At 48.2% G+C, this 24,919-nt stretch overlaps 2 protein-coding genes across 21 annotated transcripts in view; one reads left to right on the top strand and one right to left on the bottom strand.

Moving 5' to 3' along the window:
• The window catches only part of mast2 (microtubule associated serine/threonine kinase 2), a 65,161-nt gene extending 50,229 nt beyond the window's left edge, over positions 1-14,932 (top strand). For 13 of the 18 annotated variants that reach the window (XM_055059325.1, XM_055059284.1, XM_055059305.1 and 10 more), the window contains 21 exons: positions 1,689-1,790; positions 1,865-1,997; positions 2,091-2,158; positions 2,232-2,332; positions 2,426-2,634; positions 2,785-2,923; positions 3,001-3,133; positions 3,222-3,387; positions 3,461-3,562; positions 3,930-4,052; positions 4,125-4,231; positions 4,539-4,696; positions 5,119-5,261; positions 6,190-6,324; positions 7,306-7,518; positions 7,585-7,811; positions 8,301-8,423; positions 8,509-8,645; positions 9,115-9,302; positions 9,372-9,871; positions 12,395-14,932. In XM_055059325.1, the coding sequence (XP_054915300.1) occupies positions 1,689-1,790; positions 1,865-1,997; positions 2,091-2,158; positions 2,232-2,332; positions 2,426-2,634; positions 2,785-2,923; positions 3,001-3,133; positions 3,222-3,387; positions 3,461-3,562; positions 3,930-4,052; positions 4,125-4,231; positions 4,539-4,696; positions 5,119-5,261; positions 6,190-6,324; positions 7,306-7,518; positions 7,585-7,811; positions 8,301-8,423; positions 8,509-8,645; positions 9,115-9,302; positions 9,372-9,871; positions 12,395-13,222 (4,035 nt within the window). In that variant the 3' untranslated portion in view covers positions 13,223-14,932. The remainder of the gene's footprint in view (positions 1-1,688; positions 1,791-1,864; positions 1,998-2,090; positions 2,159-2,231; positions 2,333-2,425; positions 2,635-2,784; positions 2,924-3,000; positions 3,134-3,221; positions 3,388-3,460; positions 3,563-3,929; positions 4,053-4,124; positions 4,232-4,538; positions 4,697-5,118; positions 5,262-6,189; positions 6,325-7,305; positions 7,519-7,584; positions 7,812-8,300; positions 8,424-8,508; positions 8,646-9,114; positions 9,303-9,371; positions 9,872-12,394) is intronic. The other 5 variants (XM_055059259.1, XM_055059360.1, XM_055059359.1 and 2 more) reach the window with 3 other exon arrangements.
• Positions 14,933-21,288: 6,356 nt separating this feature from the next.
• LOC129379152 (phosphatidylinositol 3-kinase regulatory subunit gamma-like) overlaps positions 21,289-24,919 on the bottom strand; it is a 47,841-nt gene continuing 44,210 nt past the window's right edge. For all 3 annotated transcript variants that reach the window (XM_055059783.1, XM_055059793.1, XM_055059802.1), the window contains exon 9: positions 21,289-24,889. In XM_055059783.1, the coding sequence (XP_054915758.1) occupies positions 24,700-24,889 (190 nt within the window). In that variant the 3' untranslated portion in view covers positions 21,289-24,699. The remainder of the gene's footprint in view (positions 24,890-24,919) is intronic.

Genomic DNA, 24,919 nt, shown 5'->3' with positions numbered 1-24,919 from the left:
AGTGAATTTAACAAATGGAAAAGTGATTAATTATTCCAACTGTCGTGAAAGAAAATAAGTCCGCCAGCCGTTTTCATCCGTTTTTTAAGCGTAGAAATTAAAAATTTATTGAATATTTAAATTTATGCCGTTTCCCCTAAATGGACCGACCAGAACCGTCGGACCCGGTTCCGCTCCGTTCAGCTTCGATCGGCTCAGAGCGTGACGCAACGCTCCGTCACCTTCATCACCTTCATCATCTTTGTCACCTACATCAGTGGCAGCATGATGTCACCAGCGGTCCGGTTCTCCGGACGCTCCGGTCCATTTCCTGTTTCTGAGCTGGGGGCGAGTTTCCATGGCGTGTGAGACGTCTCTATTAGCTCAGTGTGTGTGTGTGTGTGTGTTCATTTCATGGCCCGCTGGTCGCCGCCGGCTGATGGATGCCTCCCCGTCCAGCGGGGGGCGGCGGTAAGCGTGGGCGGGGCTTGAGGGAATTCCTCCTGCCGTGATTGGCTATGATTGATTCGGACTCGGAAGAGGAGGATGAAGGAGAGAACATCTGTCTGGATGACTTCAGCGGCTCTCTGGCGTTAGGCTGCATTTTGCTCTGGACGGCCTGGAACCAGAACCGGACCAGAACCGGTGGGACCTGGAAGGATGTCAGAGGAGGAGGACGGCTCACTTCACCGTTGAGTTCACGTTCTGAGTTTTGTCCAGCGGTTCTGGTTCTCCACTGGCTCCGGCTTTGGACCTGCGGTTCTGATCAGCTCCTGCTGTTCTGTGCAAAAGTTTTAAGACACAAACTGGAGGAGAAAAAGAGGAAAAATCTTCAGGAATCCTGAGAAACTTGGAGAAAAAATCTGGATGTTTGGATCCAAACCGAGTGACCCAAGACTTTTGCACGGTTCTGGACCGCTTTAGCGATTCTGCTTCCTGTTTCTTTAGTGTCTCTGTCCAAACCGAGCTGCATCACCTCCTCCCTGCCTTCATCTCTCCTCCTCACCGGGTCGTGACCTTTTGACCTACCTGGCAGGCTCCGCAACGGTTACCGTGGCGACCTGCATCCAGGTCAACATGGCATCAAACGGAGAAACACTCAACGTGATTTAAATGACCCAAAATCATTTGGATATTTGATTGGATCAGATTAATAATCTAAAACACAAACTGGGATCAAAAATAAAACTTTCTATGTTTTATTTACGTTTCTGTAAAGCCGCCGTCTCCTGAAGCATTCTGGGAGCTCCTAACAGTACAAACTAACTCATCAATGAATTTAAAAAATGTATTTTTAAGACTGTAAACTAAAGGTTTAAATGAAGGCGTCCCAGCAGAATGCCTGATGGGAAATATCTGAAATCATGTCGGCTTCAATAAACAGTCAGTGCCGCTAACTCAAGCTGTGCTAAAGCTAAAGCGCTACATTAACATGGTTTAAGCACAAGCTAGAGATAAAGAAGCATTTACAAAACTTACCTGGAAAGATTAGCTTAGCGCAAGCTAAGTGTGCTAAACATGTTCAGTTAGCTTAAGCTAAAACTAGCTCTGCTGTTAGCATATTAGCTAAAACGGCATCAAACAGACCGGGTCGATCAGAACCAGAACAGAATCTGTTTCTGATTCTCATCCATCCATATGTGTTTTCATGTCTGACCTCTGACCTCGGCTCCGATCCGGTCCAGCTGACCCGGTTCTGTGCGTTTCAGGCCCATGAGCGCTCAGAGAGTGAGGAGGTGACCTTCGTCACCCAGCTGGTGAAGAAGCTGATGATCATCATCGCCCGGCCGGCCCGACTGCTGGAGTGCCTGGTGGGAACCGGACCCGACCGGACCGGACCCGTTGTGTTCAGAGTCTTCCTCCTGACCCTCCTCTTCCTCTGCAGGAGTTTGACCCCGAGGAGTTCTACCACCTCCTGGAGGCGGCCGAGGGTCACGCCAAGGAAGGCCAGGGCATCAAGTCCGACATCCCGCGATACATCATCAGCCAGCTGGGCCTGACCCGCGATCCGCTGGAGGGTAAAGCAGAACCTCAGAATCCAGGTATGATCAGAACCCGATCAGAACCAGAGTCTGGTCTCATTCGGGTCGTCGCTGTGTCTCTGCTTCCAGAAATGACCCAGCTCAGCAGCTACGACAGCGGGAACCCAGAGACGCCGGAGACCGACGACTCGGTCGACGTGAGTCAGCGCTCAGAACCGGGCCTGTTCCCAGGTCTGGTTCTGGTTCTGATGCCTCTCTGGTCCGTTTCAGAGCCAAACCACGGCCATCCCTGCAGCGCCGCAGCCCAAACCCAAAACGCCCCGAGAGGAAGACTTCGAGAACATCAAGCTGATCAGCAACGGGGCGTACGGGTACGACCGACCGGGCCGGACCGGACCGGGCCGCACCGGGACCTACTGACCAGACCCGGTTCCATCTGACTCCCGCCTCTTTTGTCCGTCCAGCGCCGTGTATCTGGTGCGGCACCGGGAGACCCGGCAGCGCTTCGCCATGAAGAAGATCAACAAGCAGAACCTGATCCTGCGGAACCAGATCCAGCAGGCCTTCGTGGAGCGGGACATCCTGACCTTCGCCGAGAACCCGTTCGTCGTCTCCATGTTCTGCTCCTTCGAGACCCGGCGCCACCTCTGCATGGTCATGGAGTACGTGGAGGGTAAGAGACCCGCCGCTCTGGTTCTGGTTCAGTCACAGGTTCCGGTCCGAACCTGAAATATTTACCAGTATGTATCTTGGAGCTTCATGTGTAATGGTTTAGCATAATAGCTGGTAAGCTGCGTGTCCGTCTGCGGTTCGGTCCGTCCAGGCGGAGACTGCGCCACGCTGCTGAAGAACATCGGCGCTCTGCCCGTCGACATGGCGCGGATGTACTTTGCCGAAACTGTTCTGGCGCTGGAATATCTGCACAACTACGGCATCGTGCACCGAGACCTCAAACCCGACAAGTGAGACTCCCGAAGACAGAACCGTGCAGAACCTTGCGAGCCGGCCGCCCAGCTCATGCCGTCTCTGTCCTCCTCAGCCTCCTCATCACGTCTCTGGGACACATCAAGCTGACGGACTTCGGCCTCTCCAAGATCGGCCTGATGAGCCTGACCACCAACCTGTACGAAGGCCACATCGAGAAGGATACCCGGGAGTTCCTGGACAAGCAGGTACCGCTCCAGGCCCGGTCCGGATCGGGCTCGGTTCCGGTCCGGTCGGGTTCACGTGTTTTTTTTCTTCTTCGCGGCTCGTCTGCAGGTGTGCGGCACGCCGGAGTACATCGCCCCAGAGGTCATCCTGCGGCAGGGCTACGGCAAGCCGGTGGACTGGTGGGCGATGGGCGTGATCCTGTACGAGTTCCTGGTGGGCTGCGCGCCGTTCTTCGGCGACACGCCGGAGGAGCTGTTCGGCCAGGTCATCAGCGGTGAGCCGCAGCCGGAACCGGCCGCTCGGGACGGAGGCTCCCTCTGACCGACTTCCTGTTTGCTCTCCTTCAGACGAGATCGTGTGGCCGGAGGGCGACGAGGCGCTGCCTCAGGACGCGCAGGACCTGATCGCCAAGCTGCTCCGCCAGAACCCGCTGGAGCGGCTCGGGACAGGTACCGACTACACCTGCGCTTCTCCTTCCCTTCATTGCCAATATACGACGTGCTTTAATCCTTGTAAATCTGTTTTTATTGCACAACATAACCTAAAGTTTAGATTATTGAGTTTATCAGCAAAATTCAAACTGATATGTGCATTTCACAGTCTGACCACTAGATGGTGCCAAAGCACTTCTAATAGAGACTGAGAGAAGCAAATAAACCAACCAACGTTTGTAAGAATGTAGTTAGCCAGGATCTGGCTCTGGTCCTGATCCTGGTTCTGGTTCTGGCTCTGGTCCTGATCCTGGTTCTGGTTCTGGTTCTGGTTCTGGTCCTGGTTCTGGTTCTGATCCTGGTTCTGGTTCTGGTTCTGGGTCAGGAGGAGCCTTCGAGGTGAAGCAGAACTCCTTCTTCACGGATCTGGACTGGAACGGTCTGCTGAGGCAGAAAGCCGAGTTCATCCCTCAGCTGGAGTCCGAGGACGACACCAGCTACTTCGACAGTACGTCCCGGCCCGGTTCCGTTCCAGTTCTGCGTGGAGCTCACTAACCGATGCTGTGTGTTCGCCCGTCAGCCCGTTCGGACCGGTACCACCACCTGGATTCAGAGGAGGAAGACACCAACGACGACGAACACGTGGAGCTGCGGCAGTTCTCGTCCTGCTCACCGCGCTTCAGCAAGGTACCGACCCGATACCCTGATACCCGACCCGATACCCTGATACCCGACCCGATACCCGGGTATCTGCTCATCTGGCCTCTGCAGTCCCAGGGGGTTCTGGTTCTGGTTCCGGTTATTATGTTCTTCTCAGAATATAATAAAGAACAGACATAAATGTAATGAATTGAGGATCATCACATATAAATATGGCTGCACTGCCTTGAGATCAGATAGGCTGATCGATAGGCTGCCTATCGATCAGCCTATCGATCAGCCAATCGATCAGCCTATCTGATCGATAGGCTGGAAACTATCCCTGTCCCTGCAGGTGTACAGCAGCATGGAGCGTCTGTCTCTCCACGAGGAGAAGCGGACGCCGCCGCCCACCAAGCGCAGCCTCAGCGAGGAAGGAGGCGACCGCGTCAGCGACAGCCTGAGCGGACTCAAGACCCGGGACCGGACCTGGCTGGTCGGATCGCCGGAGATGTGAGTCGCCGTCGGTCACCAGCAGTAAACACTGAGCTTTTCTCCATCGGTCCGTCACGGCGGCCATCTTGTTTCACAGCTTCTATTTATGTACATTTTGAATTCAGGTCAAAGGTTATTAATATTAGAAATAATTATGAAATCATAATAAAGTCGTAATATCACCAGAATAAAGATGTAATTTCATGAACTAAATATCAAAATAGACGAATGTTTTCTCATCATTTCACCTAAACTTTCTCTTCCTGCTTCTTTATCCTGCTGATATTCTGACTTTCTTCCCATAATTAAAGAAAGTTTCCTGCAGCCTGATACTCCGTCATAAAATAAAATGAAAGACGATCATTGGTCGTTTCTTAACGACCAGAGAGCAAAGTGACGCTGTGAGCCGTTATTTTCCGTCGTGTCTCTTGTCCTTGCAGCCTGCGGAAGCGTCTCTCCGTCTCCGAGTCGTCGCACACGGAGAGCGACTCCAGCCCGCCGCTGACGGTCCGCAGGCGCTGCTGCTCCGCCATCATCGAGATGCCGCGCTTCGCCATCTCGGCCGAGGAGGAAGGAAGTGCAGGTGAGCGCAGACCGTCCGTCAGATCAGCTGCAGATCACGAGACATCAGACGCTCCCGTCACTTCCACTTAGGGTGGCTCCTTAAAAAGTCTTAAATTGGTGTCTAAAGTTAAAGCCTTAAACGTCTTAAATGCATTTAAAAATGTAAGTTGGTCTTAAATACTTCCGTTTTGTCGTGGCAGGAAGGTTTAATGTTTTTGTCTCCTGGGATTTTTCTGTAAGGCAGGTTTTAGAAACATCTTCAGTGCGTTCTGTGACTCGACGTGTTTGAGGCTACCGCTAATAGCTGCTAACATGCCCACACTAGCTAGCTAGCTAACTTTTTAGCCTCTATCATGGCATCACCCCTCATATTTATAGATTTAATTCCAGGTGGCATTAAAAGAGGTCTTAAAAAGTCTTATTTCTGATTAGCTGAAACCTGCAGATTCCCGGTTTATCCAGGAGAAATCAAGTTTGTCTCTGTCAGAAGTACTAGTTAGCCTCACTAACTAGTGAGCCTGACTCACTAACAGCTTCTTGTTTTTCCTCAAAAACAGGAATGACAACACACACCCTAAAAAAGTCTTAAATTAATTTCAGTTTTGTCTTGATTGGGTGATTTAATCTTGTATATTCTTCATATTTTTATTTTCTCACCGTATTTGAACTCAGAAATCTTTGTTGCTTTTTGTGACTCGAGGTATTTGAGGCTACCGCTACCTAGCTGCTAATATGTTCGTGCTCGCTAACATTTCTGAGTCTTTCATAGGAAAGTTTGTACTTTTCTGTAGAGATAGGGATGTCAAACTGTATTCATAAGTCTTCAAAAGGCTTAAATTTGATTTGGTGAAACCTGCAGAAATCCTGAACAGGTTGTTGCAGCTGCAGCTTGGGGTTAAAGGTCAGTCTGACAGGTCATAACCTGCTGCTGTGTGTGGTCGGTCCAGCAGGGGGCAGCAGGAAGAGCCCCAGCCTGGCGAGGGGCCCGCGCTCCGAGGAGCTGCCGCTGTCCATCCCAGAGCTCCCAGTGGAGCTGAAGCTGGAAGAGTCTCCCACCAGCAGCCAGCAGAGCAAGGCCACACGTCAGTACACACACACACACACACACACACACACAAATACACATACACACACACAAATACACACATACACACACACACACACAAATACACATACACACACACAAATACACACATACACACACACACAAATACACAGACACACAGACACACACACACACACAGACACACACACACACAGACACACACACAGACACACACACACACACACACACACAGACACACCGACACACACACACACCGTATCAACCTGTAGCACCTGGTGAAGGTCAGCATGTTCCTTTTTGCTGTTAGCCTGACTGATTAAACACAGAAACTCATAAATTCTTCCTAAATGGAGCAAAACACTAAAAATCTTTGTTGAAACACAAAAACACAACTTGGACTTTTAAATCCACATCTTGACTAAAACTTGAGGGAATTGAGACTCAGCAGAAGCGTTTTAGTGACAAATGAACCAAAGTAGCAACCGGAGCGGCCATTTTGAGCTAATTGAACCAAAACATTAAAAATGTGGGTTTTTTACCTCTAAGAAGGAATCAGGTCGAATCAAAGCTCTGATTCATATGGCAGGACTCTTTCTTATCATCTTGTTGTGAAATTTATCATCAATTTGAACATCATAAAGTCCATAAAATTGAAATAAAATAAACTTCTCTGGTTCCAACTGGAGGAATTTTGCTGACCCAAAGCTTTCAAATCCGTCACGTATTTAGCGTTAGCATGGCTCAGATGCTTGTTTAGCATATTAGCAGTTAATGAGCCTAAATTAGCACTGCTATTGATTTTACACCCACGGCGGCCATCTTGAATTTTTCAGAGGTAAATTTATTTTCTCGTTTCTTTGTAATGAGAAATAACGGCAGCAACTTGGCTCCCGGTGAAGGATGCTGCCCTGCCTGCTTAGCTGTCAGTGTCGCCGCGGTGTTCCTGATCCTCTGACCGTCAGCCTCATTGATAATAAAGATGGCCGACTCTTTGCAGCAGGAAGCTCTGGAGACGGCGGCGCAGCGACCAAGGCGGCGGCGGACGGCGACTCTCCGTCCACACCGAGGGCCATCAGCGACCTGGCGGCCCGCCGCGCGCGCCACCGCCTGCTGTCCGGAGACGCAGACAAACACGCGGCGAGCGCCCGGCCGTTCGCCAAGGTCATCAAGTCCGCGTCGGCGAACACGCTGTCGCTGGTGATCCCAGGAGGTCGGTTCGACTCCCAGAGCTGCCGGTGCCGCCGGACGTTCCTCTGACTCCTCTGTCTGTCCGCAGATCACCACGGAGCGTCGCCATTGGCCAGCCCCATGTCTCCACACTCACAGTCGTCCAATCCGTCGTCCCGGGACTCCTCGCCCAGCCGCGACCTTTCCCCGGCCGTCAGCGGCGTCCAGCCCGCCATCGTCATCCACCGGGCCGGGAAGAAGTACGGCTTCACGCTGAGAGCCATCCGGGTCTACATGGGAGACTCCAACATCTACAGCGTCCATCACATGGTCTGGGTCAGTACCGGGCCGAGCAGAACCGCTCCAGGACAAAACCCAACCACAGTTCTGCCTCTGAAACCAGTGAACACATCGAGCTTTCCAGTTACAGGAACTTCCAGGTTGTTTTCCAGGATGTATTTCCAGAAGCTTGATTGACAGCGTTAAGACCCGCCTCCTGGCTCCGATTGGCTGTTTCTGTCCTTTCAGCTCCAATCCTAGGAAATCTTTGTAGGATCTGAAGATCTTAACATTCAGCAAAAGATGAAAATGTTTCACCAAATTCAGACGATGCAAAACAAATTCCTGGATTTTAGTTTCTGGATGTGAAACTAGTTTTCATTTAATAAATCAGAAACATTTTCTAACTCTTTAAGTGCCTTGAAAGCAGTCGGCAGGTTGGAGGAACGGTGCTTTAAGTAGGACATTTTGTAAAACTGAAAGCAGGAAGTGCTGCCCCTGTCTGGGGCGTGAACTTTGACCCTAACTGACGCTCTCCCCCCTCAGCATGTGGAGGACGGCGGCCCGGCGCACGACGCCGGCCTCAGGGAGGGCGACCTGATCACCCACGTGAACGGCGAGCCGGTCCACGGCCTGGTCCACACCGAGGTGGTGCAGCTCATCCTGAAGGTCAGGACGGCTGCAGCCAATCAGAGCCCTGCGTCTGTCCAGGCAGCCAATCGGAGCCTTCGTTCATTCTGCTGTGTTTCCTCAGAGTGGAGCCAAGGTGTCCATTTCTGCCACGCCGTTTGAAAACACGTCCATCAGAGTCGGCCCCGCGCGCAAGACCAACCACAAGTCCAAGATGGCGAGACGCAACAAGAAGACGAAGAGCAAGGAGGGGCAGGACAGGTGGGGTCGGTCTGGGGTCAATCTGGGGTCAATCTGGGGTCACACCAGCTTTAGAAACTCCAACCTTGACGATGAGATGAAGGTTTCTGAGCCAGTAGCTGATCAGCTATTGATGAAAACTGATATGGATCAATAAATACTCATTCATTATACTTATCCAGGTTCTGGTTCTGGTTCTGGTTCTGGGCCTGGTTCTTGTCCTGGTCCAGGTTCTGGTCCAGGTTCTGGTTCAGGTTCTGGTTCTGGTCCTGATAATAAAGATGGCCGACTGGTTCTGGTTCTGGTCCAGGTTCTGGTTCTGGCTCAGGTCCAGGTTCTGGTTCTGGTTCTGGTTCAGGTCCAGGTTTTGGTTCAGGTTCTGGTTCTGGTCCAGGTTCTGGTTCTGGTCCAGGTTCTGGTCCAGGTCCTGGTCCTGGTTCTGGGCCTTGTGGGTCTCCTGCATTAGTCTGATGATGACGTCTGTCCGCAGTAAGAAGCGGACGTCTCTGTTCAGGAAGATCACCAAGCAGGCGTCTCTGCTGCACACCAGCCGCAGCCTGTCGTCGCTGAACCGCTCGCTGTCGTCGGGCGAGAGCGGCCCCGGCTCGCCCACTCACAACCTGTCGCCGCGGAGCCCCACGCAGGGCCACAGGTCCGCTCCGGACTCCGCCCACTCAGGTGAGTCGGCCGGACAGAGACCGGCTCCGGTGGAGGGTTCCCCTCTAACTGCGCCGCTTCTCGTCCCAGTGGGGGGGAACTCGTCCCAGAGCAGCTCGCCCGGCTCCAGCGTCCCCAACTCCCCGGCCGGCTCGGGCCACATCCGGCCCAGCTCGCTGCACGGCCTGGCCCCCAAGCTGCAGCGCCAGTACCGCTCCCCCCGCCGCAAGTCCGCCGGCAACATCCCGCTGTCGCCGCTGGCGCGCACGCCGTCGCCGACGCCGCAGGGCAGCTCGCCGCAGCGCTCGCCGTCTCCGCTGCCGGGCCACGCCGCCGGGTCGGCCTTCCCCGTCAAGCTGCACTCCTCCCCGCCACCGGGCCGCCAGATGTCCCGGCCCAAGAGCGCCGAGCCACCGCGCTCGCCGCTGCTCAAGAGGGTGCAGTCGGCCGAGAAGCTCGCCGCCTCGCTGTCCGGCTCGCCGTCATCGCCCGCCGCGGTGGGGGCGGCGCGGAAACACAGCCTGGACGTCTCACACTCTGAGTTCAAGAAGGAGATTCTGCAAAGGGAGCCGAGTCTGCAGAGCCTCCAGGTACTGAAACCAGTTTATCTTCAGGTAAAACTGAACGTTATGCAGCCGTTTTCTTTCAATCACAACGTGAACAAAATCCTTCTGATCACAGAAACAGCCTGACCTCTGCCCTGCAGTTTCACCTTATGTTAGTGACTCAGGTTTGGGTGATAATTACTAAACAGCACAACAGTCACTAATCAAAGTTCAAAGGATCAGACTAACCCAACATTTATACTAGTTTTTACATATGTACACAAATTTTGTACTGAACTACAAAATAATCTTCCAATAAATAAATTCAACGATTTACACAATTTCCATTCATAAAAATCATTCTGAATTAAGTACTGGGTTGCTACTTAAAATCATAAGTATATATATATATATATATATATATATATATATATATATATATATATATAAGGAACGACATAACCAAGTGGCAGGCATAGTGTACAGAAACATCTGTGCAGAATATGGACTGGAAACCCCGAGATCAAAGTGGGAAACACCCCCAAAGGTGGTGGAGAACGCCAGAGCTAAGATCCTGTGGGACTTCCAGATCCAGACAGACAAAATGGTAATGGCGAACCAACCAGACATTGTCGTAGTGGATAAACAACAGAGGAAAGCCGTTGTGGTAGATGTAGCAATACCAAGTGATTGCAACATCAGGAAAAAGGAGAAACTGGAGAAATACCAGGGCCTCAAGGAGGAACTGGAGAGGGCCTGGAAGGTGAAGACCACAGTGGTGCCTGTGGTCATCGGGGCCCTCAGGGCAGTAACCCCCAAACTGGATCAGTGGCTACAACAGATCCCAGGAACAACATCAGACATCTCAGTCCAGAAATGTGCAGTCCTTGGCACAGCCAAGATACTGCAGGACCCTCAAGCTCCCAGGCCTCTGGTAGAGGACCCGAGCTCAGAGGATAAGAACCACCCGCGGTGGGTGAGAAGGGAATTTTTTTTTTATATATATATATATATAGATGTGTATATATATAGATATAATGTATGCTGGTTCCAGACCAGGAGGCCCACGTCATATTAAATATTTCATCATTTAATATGTGAACCAAAGAGCCACTTGTGTCTCCAGAGATTCGGGTTGCAGATCCTGATGTAGCAGATGGGAAGTGTGATCTTAATGGACCACAGCGGCTGCGTTTCATTGGCTGATGCCCATTCTGCATCACATCGCGCGTAGCCGTGTCACAACCACCAGCTAATGTACCTGCATTAGTAAACACATGCTAACGTGGCGCCAGGCTACACTGTGGACTAGCAGACTGAACAGTAAACCAAGTAAACTGAGATACAGTTTTAGGGGGCTAAAACTGAAGCTAAAGCTAAAACTGAAGCTAAAGCTGAGGCTAAAGCTAAAGCTGAGGCTAAAGCTGAAGCTAAAGCTAAAGCTGGGCTGCATCTGCTACTGAACAGCAATAAACATAAAAACAGCCACGAATGAACGAGTTTGTAAAGTTGTCATTATAATTATTAATATAAATAAAATTGTCACTAATCTGCAGCCAGGGCCGTAACGCCCAACCTGGAGGCCCAGGGCAGGATGGGGGCTTTAAATCCTTCTTACAGTTTTCCAGACAGTAGTGGAGCACAGAAAAACACGCACTAATTACTAAAGATTTGTTCTGTTGTAACCATTAAATAATAACCTAATAACTGGAGACACATTGATGATGTAACTGATAACTTCAGATCCTTGTGATTTTCACAGGCAGCAGATTGTTGTCAGCAATTACTGAAAGTAACTAAAACTTTTAATGTAACTTAGTTTCTTTCCAAATCAAGTAACTAGTTACTAGTAACTACTACTTAGTAGTAGTACTAAAACTACTACTAAGTCTCAGGAGACACAAACAAGCTTCTGAGAAACAGACAATAATATGAACATCATGGATCAGCATAATAAAACAGTTTATGTTTTAATATTGAGAAACATATTTTTGTTTGGCTGTTTGCCTGTTGGACGTGTTTTCCCTGGATGTTTCTGCCAGTCATCACAAAGTGTTGCTTCATTCATTTGTCATTGATGACACCATGTGATCATTTATTATGATCATAAACCAGCTGGACCCTCGGCGTGCTGACATCCCTGATTTACACAGATCAATATTTGCACATCCAGTATTGATCACATGTTTATTGATCACAGGTTTATTGATCACAGGTTTATTGATCACATGTTTATTGATCACATGTTTATTGATCACAGGTTTATTGATCACAGGTTTATTGATCACATGTTTATTGATCACATGTTTATTGATCACAGGTTTATTGATCACAGGTTTATTGATCACAGGTTTATTGATCACAGGTTTATTGATCACAGGTTTATTGATCACATGTTTATTGATCACAGGTTTATTGATCACATGTTTATTGATCACAGGTTTATTGATCACATGTTTATTGATCACAGGTTTATTGATCACAGGTTTATTGATCACATGTTTATTGATCACATGTTTATTGATCACAGGTTTATTGATCACAGGTTTATTTTGACTTTCTGGCCAGCAGGAGTCGGGCGGCGAAGCGATGCTGGCGCCCGCCGGCCGCGCCGTTGAGCAAGGCAGCCTCCACAAACACGCCGCCGCATCCAGGAAGCTGGGCCGCCAGGAGGGCGAGGGCGCCGTCGGCATGGCGACGGGGTCGCTGGGCCTGACCCCTGGGAAGAGCAAGCTGAAGGACAAGCTTTCGGCCATCCGGCAGGACCGCGCCGAGCGGCGGGAGTCGCTGCAGAAGCAGGACGCCATCCACGAGGTCGACTCCTCCGAGGACGAGACGGACGACGGCTCCGAGGACAGCCAAGATGGCCGCCGCGCCGCCGCCTTCACGCCGCTGCTGAGGCCCACGTCAGTCCGGTCGGGCCCGGCGGGAACGCCGCCGTCCCTCGGCCGCGCGGACCGGCCGGCTCAGAGCGCCGCCGCGGGAAAACCGGACATGAACGCTCCGGACCCGGGTGGAGCCGCCGGGCCTGACCCGGTTCCCCCCAGCTTCTCCACCCCGGGCAGCGCCTTCATGTCCGTCAGCAAGCCGCCCCCCCAGGCCGACGCCCAGGGCCCGAAGCCCGCGGCGCCCCCCGCAGGCGGCGAGCCGCCGCGCGCCTCGCCTGGCGTTCCCAAACAGCAGAAAGAGGCCGACAACCGCCGGCTCTGCGCCGCCGCCCCGGCGCCGCCTGCCGAGTCCGGATTGGACCGGGTCGTGACTCACATCGCCACGGTAGCTAAGAGCGTACTGGGTCCGGCCAGAACCGCGCCGCCCAGCAGGGCGGTCTCCAGAACCTCGACCCAGTCCGACCGGGCCGGCCCGCCTGCCGCCCCAGCCTCCGGCAGGACGACGTAGTAGCAGAACCGGAGCGCCAGAACTGTTCTGACCCGGTAGATCCATCCGGCCCGGTTCTGACTGTTTTCTGTTACAATAATGTTTTGATTCCCGCTTCAGCCAAAACAACCCGGGTCTGGGGCTGCGGACCGAGCAACGGCCCGGTTCTGGAGACGGTTCTGTGACCCGTTAATGAGCGTCCAGAACCATCCGGACCCGACCTGGGAACCGTTTCACTGCGGCCCAACCGGATCAGAACCCTGACCCTAACCGCTCCGTCGTTCTGTTCCAAACAGAACCGACCCAGAGTTAGAGTCAAAACGTGGCGCGGCGCCACCTGCAGGCCGACGTTCAGATCAAACAGAACCTGAGGCCCCCTGCTGGCGAGTCTGAGCAACTGCAGCCGTTTCCTCAAAGATTCCCAGTAAATAAAAAATATTTTTTATGTCCCAATAAATATAAAGTTTAAAATATTGAAAAATGAAATTACATGCAGAACCTCTTATGGCCACCAGGGGGCAGCTCAGGCAAACAATCGATTAAATCACTTCCTGGTTCTGGGAGGTGTTCGTTTGGATCCAAGCTTCTTGGCAAACGGTCCCCTGCTAGCGTGCTAACATGCTAGCACGCTACGGTAACCGAGGCTTTAATGACTCAGCGCCACCTACTGGGGAAAACCCACTGTACGCTAACGTCCCTCTGGTTCTGTTGTGGTCCAGTCAGTGGCCTGGTTCTGGACCCAGAGCGCCCCCTGCAGGCCGGGCCGCTGTGCTTTGGTCTCCAGCCCCGTCCGCGGTTCCCTTTGGACCAACTCGCTGTGTTGCTGCCTCCAGTCCTGTGAAGTCACTTCCTGTGTGTGTGTGTGTGTCTGTGTGTGTGTGTATTTAAGCAGTTTTTACCCTGTGTGTGTTTTAGGGTCAACGTGTTGAGTTCTGTTCGGACCCGGAGCCGGTTCCGAGTCACTCTGCTTTTCCACATGTTCCGACCCGGCAGTCCGATGTTTACATGTCCTTCATCTCTTCCAGCGGGTTCTTCACGGCCCGCTTGGCGCCCCCTGCAGGCCGGTTCTGCTCCAGACCCGGGTGTTGGACAGAGCCGGTTCTGACAAGCTGCAGGAAACGGGTCGACACTGGACCTGTTTTTATTTTCTTTGTCACATTTGCCTCTATGTGAAAGTTTCTGCTCAGAGACAGAACCGAACCAGAGTCTGGGTCCAGGCTGACCGGGTCCAAGCTGACCGGGTCCAGGCTGACCGGGTCCAGGCTGACCGGGTCCAAGCTGACCGGGTCAGCTGCAGAGAACCTCAGAACAGATTTTATTCTGTTTTTCACTCAAACTGAAACTTTTTCTTTTGCTTCCTCCAGAATTGTCGGGTCGGGTCGGACTCTCCTGTCCGGATCGGGTTTTATCACAGAGGAAAGCAGGAAACGGAACCAGTTTGAGTGTTTTCACCTCTGCAGCCGGTTCTGGTTCTGATTCCAGTACCGGTTCTGGTCCCGGTTCCGGTTCTGGAGGAGCCGATGATCCGATCCGCTGAGGTTCTGGGAATGATAAGAACCCGTCTCCAGAACCGGAACCTTTCCTCGGGGAACGGCTGTTACCGACCGGGTCCGATCCGAAGCGGTTCTGACCCGCAGAGTGAAATCAGTGCAATACGTTTTGATTCTCTAATGTGGTGAAACGCATGTTGTTGTCCGCCGAACCTTGCAGTAATAAAGTTTTTTTTCAACATGGCGGCTCCTCCTTCGTCTGTAGTTCCTGTACGTAACCATGGTGACAAGGTGTTGCTTTTACCACCGACAGCAGCTGTTAGCTGTTAGCATCCCAGAAGCTTGAACTTTGACCTCAAACCCAGAGAAGTGAAGGTGGAAGTTGAAACCGACTCATCCTTCTGTCAACAGAAGATCTTTGGATGAACTTCAAGCTTTAGGTTCATTTATTGTGTCGAATGGAAAATGGCTGCCGGAGATAAAACCCTCAGGAAGTAAAACCCTCAGGAAGTAAAACCCTCAGGAAGTAAAGCCCGCAGGAAGTAAAACCCTCAGGAAGTAAAACCCTCAGGAAGTAAAACCCGCAGGAAGTAAAACCCTCAGGAAGTAAAACCCGCAGGAAGTAAAACCCGCAGGAAGTAAAACCCGCAGGAAGTAAAACCCGCAGGAAGTAAAACCCTCAGGAAGTAAAACCCGCAGGAAGTAAAACCCGCAGGAAGTAAAACCCTCAGGAAGTAAAACCCGCAGGAAGTAAAACCCTCAGGAAGTAAAACCCGCAGGAAGTAAAACCCTCAGGAAGTAAAACCCTCAGGAAGTAAAACCCGCAGGAAGTAAAACCCTCAGGAAGTAAAACCCGCAGGAAGTAAAACCCGCAGGAAGTAAAACCCGCAGGAAGTAAAACCCTCAGGAAGTAAAACCCTCAGGAAGTAAAACCCTCAGGAAGTAAAACCCTCAGGAAGTAAAACCCTCAGGAAGTAAAACCCGCAGGAAGTAAAACCCTCAGGAAGTAAAACCCGCAGGAAGTAAAACCCGCAGGAAGTAAAGCCCGCAGGAAGTAAAACCCGCAGGAAGTAAAACCCGCAGGAAGTAAAACCCTCAGGAAGTAAAACCCGCAGGAAGTAAAACCCGCAGGAAGTAAAACCCGCAGGAAGTAAAACCCGCAGGAAGTAAAACCCGCAGGAAGTAAAACCCTCAGGAAGTAAAACCCGCAGGAAGTAAAACCCGCAGGAAGTAAAACCCTCAGGAAGTAAAACCCGCAGGAAGTAAAACCCGCAGGAAGTAAAACCCGCAGGAAGTAAAACCCGCAGGAAGTAAAACCCGCAGGAAGTAAAACCCGCAGGAAGTAAAACCCTCAGGAAGTAAAACCCCCAGGAAGTAAAACCCTCAGGAAGTAAAACCCGCAGGAAGTAAAACCCTCAGGAAGTAAAACCCTCAGGAAGTAAAACCCGCAGGAAGTAAAACCCTCAGGAAGTAAAACCCTCAGGAAGTAAAACCCGCAGGAAGTAAAACCCTGAGGAAGTAAAACCCGCAGGAAGTAAAACCCTCAGGAAGTAAAACCCTCAGGAAGTAAAACCCGCAGGAAGTAAAACCCGCAGGAAGTAAAACCCGCAGGAAGTAAAACCCGCAGGAAGTAAAGCCCGCAGGAAGTAAAACCCGCAGGAAGTAAAACCCGCAGGAAGTAAAACCCTCAGGAAGTAAAACCCTCAGGAAGTAAAACCCGCAGGAAGTAAAACCCTCAGGAAGTAAAACCCGCAGGAAGTAAAACCCAGGATGGGCTCCACTGCTCCAGCCAAACAGGAACAGCAAAACAGATCTACGTCTCCATATCAAGGGTCTTTGGCTGTCCTGCCATGACCTTTGACCTTTAACCTGAGGCATGTGGAGATGGAGCTGGGTGACCCCTGAAAGGAACTGGTTTCTATCAGTCTGAAACGGCTGAACACATTCTGTGTTAATCCAGATAAAATAAACATGGAGGTCAGAAAGTTTTATTTTTATTATCTAGTTTTGAGGAAGTTTAATTTTGTACATGAACATCTTATTTAAATAACTCGTTTGTTGATCAGGTAGAAAGAAACTCGCAGCTTTTTGTGATTTTTGCTTTTAAAAACCTAAAAGGAATCATTTTGGTCCATTTGACGAAACGTTTGGAAACGAAACGTTTGGAAACGAAACGGGTTTATAGGGAAGAAGAAAAGATGAGGGTCAATTTCCACCTTAAAAATTCAGAAACTTAAAATTAATTTAATGAATTTTCAAGAAAAAAGATCTAATCAAAAACAAAATTACATATTTTCATCATTTAAACTAAATGTTTTCTGACATTGTAAAGGCAGAAATTTGCTACAGATTTTCTTCAGATATTTTTGTTCTTTTTTGTGAATTAATGTTTCAACGTCAGAGAACTTCTGCATTTTTTCTTGAGAATTTATGAAAAATAATCTGTAATTTCTGGATTTTTTATGGTAAAAATGTATTTGTTTCATCCAAAGTTTCCTCCAGAACCGTAAGAAAGTTCAGAGGATGATTTTTTCTTTTTCTTCTCCCTCATCCCTCCATCTTTTCCCGCCTCATCTGCGCCCTCTGCTGGCCGCTCTCTGTATTTCATCAGATCTCTGAGCACTTTGAGAACTTGAAGCTGTAATGACATGATTCGGTCATGTGGGGGAGCTGTCAGCTCAGATCAGTGGAGAATCAGCGTCACAGTAAAGTGGTTTATTATTGATGTTTTGTTTACTTTAATTAGGCCGATTATTCCGCAGTTAAAACAACGAAAATGTTTTTGTTTTTTTCTGTTTTGAATTGATTTGAGGGATTTAATCACCTCTACGTCCTGAAAGTGGGTCGCGGCTGAACCGGGCTTCATTCTGCCTGTTGGACATTTTACCCAAAATGATTCTTATTTTCAGAAAGTTGTGTGGAAGGACGACATGCTGCAGCCTTTAGATGAAACTTCCAGGATCTTCTGCTCCAACTGCAGGGCCGCTCCAAGGATATCTGGGGCCGAAAGCAGATTCAACTCGGTTCCTCTTCCTGTTCAGAGCTGCTGACTTGGTGCATTCTGGGAAAAGGGGCGGGGCTTGAAAGCAGTCAGAGGTGATTGGTTAATTTCTCAGATGTTTTAGTGAATAAACAGATTAAACTCGTAGCATCGTTGCTATGGCAACATAAACCTGATGCTTCCTGTAAATATTAAAACTTAAATAATGTAAAAGTTTTTCATCAAAGTATTTTAAGTTGGTTAAAGTCCAAGCTCCCTGCTGCCCCCTGCTGGCCGCGGGTTTGTTGCTCCGTCTCTTTAGTTTGAATTTTTTTATACGTTATTAAGAAAATATTCCAGGTTTTGAAGTTTCTGATCCATCTTTATTTTTTCACCCCCATCAGATCAGATCGGACCTTCGGCAGAAACTCGTCCAGCAGCAGCAGGTGGGGGCAGTACCGTGGGACGGGCCTGGCGAGGTTCTGCTTTAAAGTGGGTCGACTGGCCCGCAGCCACCAGTCCGTTGTGGTTCTGCGTCCCTCCAGGGGTCTAATCAAAGCCCAACTTCTGGGTTCGTTCTGAGGCTGCACATATTTTTAGACTCAACTTTTCAACCCGACCCGTTTCAGGAAGCAGAACTTCAGCCCGGCGTTTCCTCCATCCCCTGCTACAATCTGGGATTGGTTTGATCCGAACCCTGTTATCACGGTACTCCCTGCGTTCAGCAGCAGAACCCGACCAGAACCCGGTCCAGTTCGCTTCCATCTCTGGAGAAAAGATCCTGGACGGGTTTCCTGTTCTTCTGACTGAAACAAAGTCGACCCAGTTTCAGTTCCGCTTCTGAAATGGCTTAAAACCGTAACCCTACCCTTAACCTTAACCCTTAACCTTTAACCCCAACAACCTAGTTTATACCAACGAAGAAGAACCAGACAGGAAGTAGGAGCTTGATGTGAAAAAGAAACTTATTTTCATTTATTGTTTAATGCAAACAGCGATTTTCTCCCTCCTCTCCCTCTCCCTCCTCTTCCTCTCCCTCCTCTTCCTCTTCCTCTCCCTCCTCTTCCTCTCCCTCCTCTTCCTCTCCCTCCTCTTCCTCTTCCTCTCCCTCCTCTCCCTCCTCTTCCTCTTCCTCTCCCTCCTCTTCCTCTCCCTCCTCTTCCTCGCCTCGTTATCTCGGTGGCCTCCACATGAACTCTTCATCACAGCAACATGTTTCTGTTTCTCCCGCTGGTGTCAGAGTTTCTCTGTGAGATGAAATGAAACGCAGCAGATCGGATTTGCTCTGCTCTGCTGCCCCTCCCCCACCTGCTGCTGAGTCGGTGACCGGAGTTTGACTCCTTCATCAAATCCCCCAAAATAAGCGGCGGCGGCGAAGAGGCGCGAACGATCAGCAGCTGCTGATCGTTTGGAGACTTTGAAGCTCTTTTGGTTTTTTTAACATGACGACAAAAGTAAACATGGCAGACGGAGGAACCGGGTCGAACCGGGTCGCTCTGCAGAATAGAAATCAGATCCACACAGGAGAGAAAGTAAAATATTCCAGACACCAGAGACTGAAAACTGAAGAAAAGAAATAAAAGCTGCAGGAAACGACGACGAGAAAAACGAGTAAAAACCTGAAAACCGGGTCAGAACCGTTTCACTCGACTTTAGCCTCGTTTTCTCTTCCAGCTTATATTGACGCCACATGAAGATGAATGAATGAATGAATGAATGAATGGATTAATTAATGGAACTGAAAGGAAATGATGGAGTTCAGAAGGAACTTCAAAATAAATCCCACAAGAATTAAAATATGTAATCAAAAATAAATCAATTCACAGAAAACTGAAAATAAAAATAACCAAATATATTAATTATTGGTGATTCTGTTAAAAATGTTTTTATCAGGTTAATTGATTTTTCTCTTGATCTACATATTTCCATGTCAGATATGCAAATATTTTAGTTAAAATTTCTGGTGTCTGAATATATAAAATAAAACTTGTATTCTTATGGGTAATATTTGTATTTACTCATAGTTAAAATTTTCCTTTGGACATTTAGTTTTACTTTAACATTTTTAATTAAAACTTTCAGCTGATATGAGATCAGTAACATTTCTAGACTTTAATTTGATTAGAGAAAAATGTCAAAAATAATTGATGTACTTTAAAAATGTAACCATGAAACATTACAGTAAAGTTAGTTGTGATTTTTGGAGTTTAATTTGGTGTTAAATTGAGATAATTTGATCATGAATATTTAATCTGATTTTTATTTAAACAGCCAACATCTCAGTAAATCCTAACTGAAAAAGCTAAAAACAATTTTATACACTGCAAAACAAAATCTTTTTTTACTATTTAATGCAAAAACGATTTCATGCTTTTCTGCAAGATGCGACGTTTTAATTCAATAATTAATAAAACAAGTTTAACTGGCAGATTAATCACTTCATCTTCACTGTTTTATTAACCAACCCAGTTTAGTGTTGGATGTTTGGGAAACACCGGATAACAAGGCTCCGCCAGGGCCGTCCAGCAGCCGGGGCCGGGGCCCGGAGGCCCGGAGGCCCCCGGGGGCCCGGCTGTAATCAGGGCGCCGGCGCCTCCCAGTGGAGCCGCTGTGAAGCTCTGATGGAAACAGAATAAAATATTTAGAGGCTCAGGCTGGCAGCTGCAGAAAGATTAAGACATGAAAACTGGTCTCCGTGTTTTTTATGGGCCTGAATTTGAACTGCGGCTCATTTGCAGCTTCTGTTTTGGGGCCAAACTGGAAAGTTTGGAGGCGAACTTTCCATCAAACATCGACTGGAACCAGGAAGTCCAGCTGATTTCATGGCTCTGATCAAATATTCAACTCAACATTTGGATTCTGATCCGTTACCTGATCGAGATGATCAATTAACGCTGGATGTCGAAATGAGGACATCGTTTCCATGGAAACATCCAGAGCAGATTGGCGTCTTTGTTTTCAACCAGAGGAATAATTTCAGAAAATATGAAGAGAAAAAAACTCATTTAAGTGGCAGGAAAATCAGAATCGACAGTTTAATAAACATCTGGTTTCTGTTCAAACCAGCCCACATCATCATGCTTCCTCCACCGTGCTTTACGGCTGCCATCAGCTGATCAGACTGAGAAAACATTTCCATTAACTGAAATAAACATCGTGCATTCATAAAACAGACAATTATATTGTTGGTTTTCATGTTTATGAATCTATTAGCCTTTCAAACTGATGTGAAATAAAAATTTTTTCCACAAGTAATTTATGTCAGCAAATTATGGCACTGCATAATCCACCTGGCAGAAACAACAGGCTACGCTATGATAAGCTACGCCAGCCTACGATAAGCTACAATAAGCTACGCCAGCCTACGATAAGCTACAATAAGCTACGCCAGCCTACGATAATCCTGCACCTAAAAATTAACCAAAGTATGAAAAATCTTTGTGTGATTATAGATCATGAAGGATCTATAGATCTTTCAGTCCTTAACTGTTATTAAATATTTCTGAACACATTGAGGTTATGATGTCCAGAATCTAAATATTCCTAATTGAAACAGATTTTTCTAGAAATATTCATCAGTGACCAGTAAACATGAATCACTCCAACAACTGTTTGCATTCGATCAAATTATTTTCTTTATTCTGCAACAGAATCCAAGATGGCGGCGCTGCTGCCCGCGTTTAAACCCAGTCAGAATTTATAACCAGCAACTTCAGCACCGAAACAAGAAACCAAAGTGAAACTGGAGCCGTTCAGGAATAAAAAGCTTCAGCAGAAAACACTTCAGATTTTTTATCCGTACTCTTTCTCTGCGGTTAAATTTGCTCGTAATTCAAGTCAAGAAAACACCAAAAACAGACAAATAACATTTGTTTTCCAAAGACATCTATTAAACATTTCTTTTTTTGTTACACATAAAACAACAGTCAAGTACCAAAGATGCATGCTGGATCTGCAAAAGGGAAACAACGGGACGGGCGTCATGAACACGTTTAAAAATCTTTTTTCTCTTAAAATGTGACATTTCTTATCAGAGCTGCGCTGAGCGACGCGACGCCTGCTGAGAGTCAAACCCGTTCAAACCGTCGCTGCAAATAAAACTTTGCAGTTCTGCTGAGAGGAAACGGAGCGCTAACAGTCCTGCGATGGCGACCGGATCCGACCCGACGGCCGCCTCGGTTCCCCAAAAGTGGAAACTTCAACCAAACAGTCGGTGAAAAGTAAACTTGGTTAAACTGATTGTTTTGGTTTGATGCATGAACTTCCTGTTTGCTTTCAGTCCATCAGGCGCAAGAAGTCGCTCTGATGGGCGGAGCCTTAGAAACCCCGCCTCCCCGACAGAGAAACATCGCAATCTGGAGAAACATCGGAAAATCATCCGGCAGAAACTAACCGTAAGTCCCGAAATTTACTAAAATTTACTTCAATTGCAGTTAAAGTTTCCACTGAAACGACCAATTTTCAGAAAATCGTAATAGATGATTTGTTTATAAACTGAAGTTTATTATGAATTTATTGGAGCTGCTTCGATGATGGAGTATTAGGACCAAGTCAAAAAATATACAAAAATAATAAATTCGTAATATTATGGGAAATTATACTATTCTGTGAAAGTCACTGTAATGCAACAAACTAGAATTAAGTGTGAAATACCAGAACGAATCGAAACGTTTTCTGAAAAGTTGAACTGGTGGATAAAACTGGAATGTGGCAAATAAGGAAGTTTGAAAATAATCAGTACAGAATAAATAGTGAAAATGAAGTTATGTTACACAAAATATATGCAAATAAAGTCATAATAATGTGCAACAGTCAAACTCCACTTACAGAGAAGTCATGATGCATTCATGTAATAATCAGACTCAGGAATAAATTCCTAATATTCTGCAACTTCTGGATTTTCCATCTGGTTTGTTCGATGGTTCTGACGCTCCGTCTCATTTCAGCTCAGAACTTCAATTACAGGGCAAGTTTGAAAAAACAAAACGTCTAAAACTAACAGGAATCCAACATCAGACGACAGAAACCTCATTGTTTCATCGACATTTTTTCATGAGTTTTGATGAAACACAAAGCTTTATTTACGCGCTCGGCAGTTTTTGACGGGAACGTTGAACCAGATTCTGGACTGTTGAAACTTTTTTCTGCAGGATGATTTTCCCAAACAGATTTTTACTGCGATCCAGAAACTCAACGCTTCTTCTTACATCTGGAATAGAAATGAACCAGGATTTTACAGATTCTTCCTGATGCAACAAAAAAATCATTTCCAAGTGGCAAAAGCAAAAAAATGCTCTGATAAACTCAAATCTTTGGTTTAAATGTTCCAGGGATGAAAATGGAGCTTCATATAAACTAAATATAGATCTATATCTGTAGATCAGACATCACAGGTGCAGCTCCACCAGGCGCCTTAAAACTTTAATAAACTCTCATAGAAACACATTCAGCACTTCAAGTAGTTCCCATGGAGACGGTGAAGAGGTCAGAGGTCACAACAAGCTCACCGGATCAGAACCGGACCCAAAAACCCTGATTCGCTTCGTTTCCCCGCTGCTGGCTCGAAAACACCTGAGGGGGCGACGACCCGACCCGGTCCAACCCGACCCGGTCCGGTTTGACCCGACCCGGTTTGACCCGGTCCGACCCGGCCCGGCCTGTAGAGGTCAGTCACTGTGTGGTGGGTAACAGTCCTGCGAGACGGATCAGAACCTGTCTCTGTACATTCAAACGGGCTCAGAGAACCGGAGGGAAACGGTGCAGCAGAACCGGGTCGGTACTTTGTGCTGCTAGAGTTCTGCCTGGTTCGGTCCAGTCCGGTTCAGTCCGCAGTTCTGTCAGCTTCACTCAGCATGAAATAAACATTCACAGTTCAGCTCCTGTGCTGTGGTTCTGAAGGGCTGTGCAGCCCGACCCGGTTCTGACCCACCTGCCGGGTCCAAACAGCTTCACCACGGATGGCTTTCAGCTCCAGATGGGTCCAAAAACACACACACACACACACACACACACACACACACCTGTGGCTCTTTGTGGACTCACTGCATACGGGGGGAGGAGCCAGCGGTCATCAGCCAATCAGAGAGCCAGAAGCTCCAGTAGAAGGAGGCATCGCCCAATCAGCTCAAATGGCTCATTTAAAGTTTAAAACGTTAAATTAGTTTTAATTCATGGAGATCTAAACATGCAGAAAATATTTTAACCATAAACAGAAAAATTCACTTTAATGCTGAAAATCTATTTAGTTTTTTCTTTCGGAGAAAAGTTTCTGCTGTTTGTTGCAGTTTTTAACTTCACCACTAGATGTCAGTCCAGTTCAATGGAAACGATTTTCCAGAGTTTGGAAACGAATCCAGGAGCAGAAACTGTTTTTAATGAGATTTATATCTAAACTCAAATATGGTCTGTAAGAAAAACGGTTGGAATTAATAAGTTCTGCATATTTTAATAAGGAAATAAAACTCGTGTTGTTAAAATTCTAGTTTTAAATCTCATGAAAACATTTTCTGGTTTTATTAACATTCTGCTGCTGAATTTATTTCCTGCTGTCTGTTCAACCATTTGGTTCTGATTGTTTTGTTAAATTTAACATTTTAATTTAATGTTTCTGTTCTGATTCAGAAACAAAAACATTTGAACTTTCAGCAGCTGCTGTTTCAATTCAGTTATTAATCTAAAGTCAGATGGATTAAGACTAAAGTGTAAGAATCGGCTTCCAGCTGCTGCTCAGAACCAGAACCAGAACTTTCTGAACGGTTTTAACTGAAAGTAAATGAATAATATTTTTGTAGCAGGGCGTTTTGATCAGGCTTTAGAAAGGACGCCTCCTGTGGACCCGATGAAGCCCAGACCTGTGGCCCCGCCCACAACATGGCGGCCCCAGTGTTTCCAGACGAAGTCGATCGGGTCGGCGTTGAACCTGAAACATTTCTCCTCTTCACATTCACTTCCTGTGCAAATCAAGCAGTCCAGATGTAGCGCGGCGCCGGGAACTTCTGGTAAAGTAGATCTAGTCCCGCCCCCGGGGTTCACCTGCAGAGGGGGGCGTGGACGGGGTGGGCGAGGCGCACGTTGAGCGCGTCGTTGTGCTGCACCAGCGAGGTGAGGCGGTAGTGGAGGACCAGCTCCTTCAGGCTGCCGTACAGGAAGTAGGGCTCTGCGAAGCCGAAGCCGCGCGGCGTGCTGTAGATGACGCAGTGCTTCACGGCGCCAGACACCCTGCAGGGACGACACGACACGGGGTCAACG

Source organism: Poeciliopsis prolifica, unplaced genomic scaffold (assembly GCF_027474105.1).
Source record: "Poeciliopsis prolifica strain line A6 unplaced genomic scaffold, Auburn_PproV2 SCAFFOLD002, whole genome shotgun sequence".
Lineage (NCBI taxonomy): Eukaryota > Metazoa > Chordata > Actinopteri > Cyprinodontiformes > Poeciliidae > Poeciliopsis > Poeciliopsis prolifica.
The sequence above is the reverse complement of the archived record's forward strand: the minus strand, read 5'-3'. Positions and strand labels throughout refer to the sequence as shown.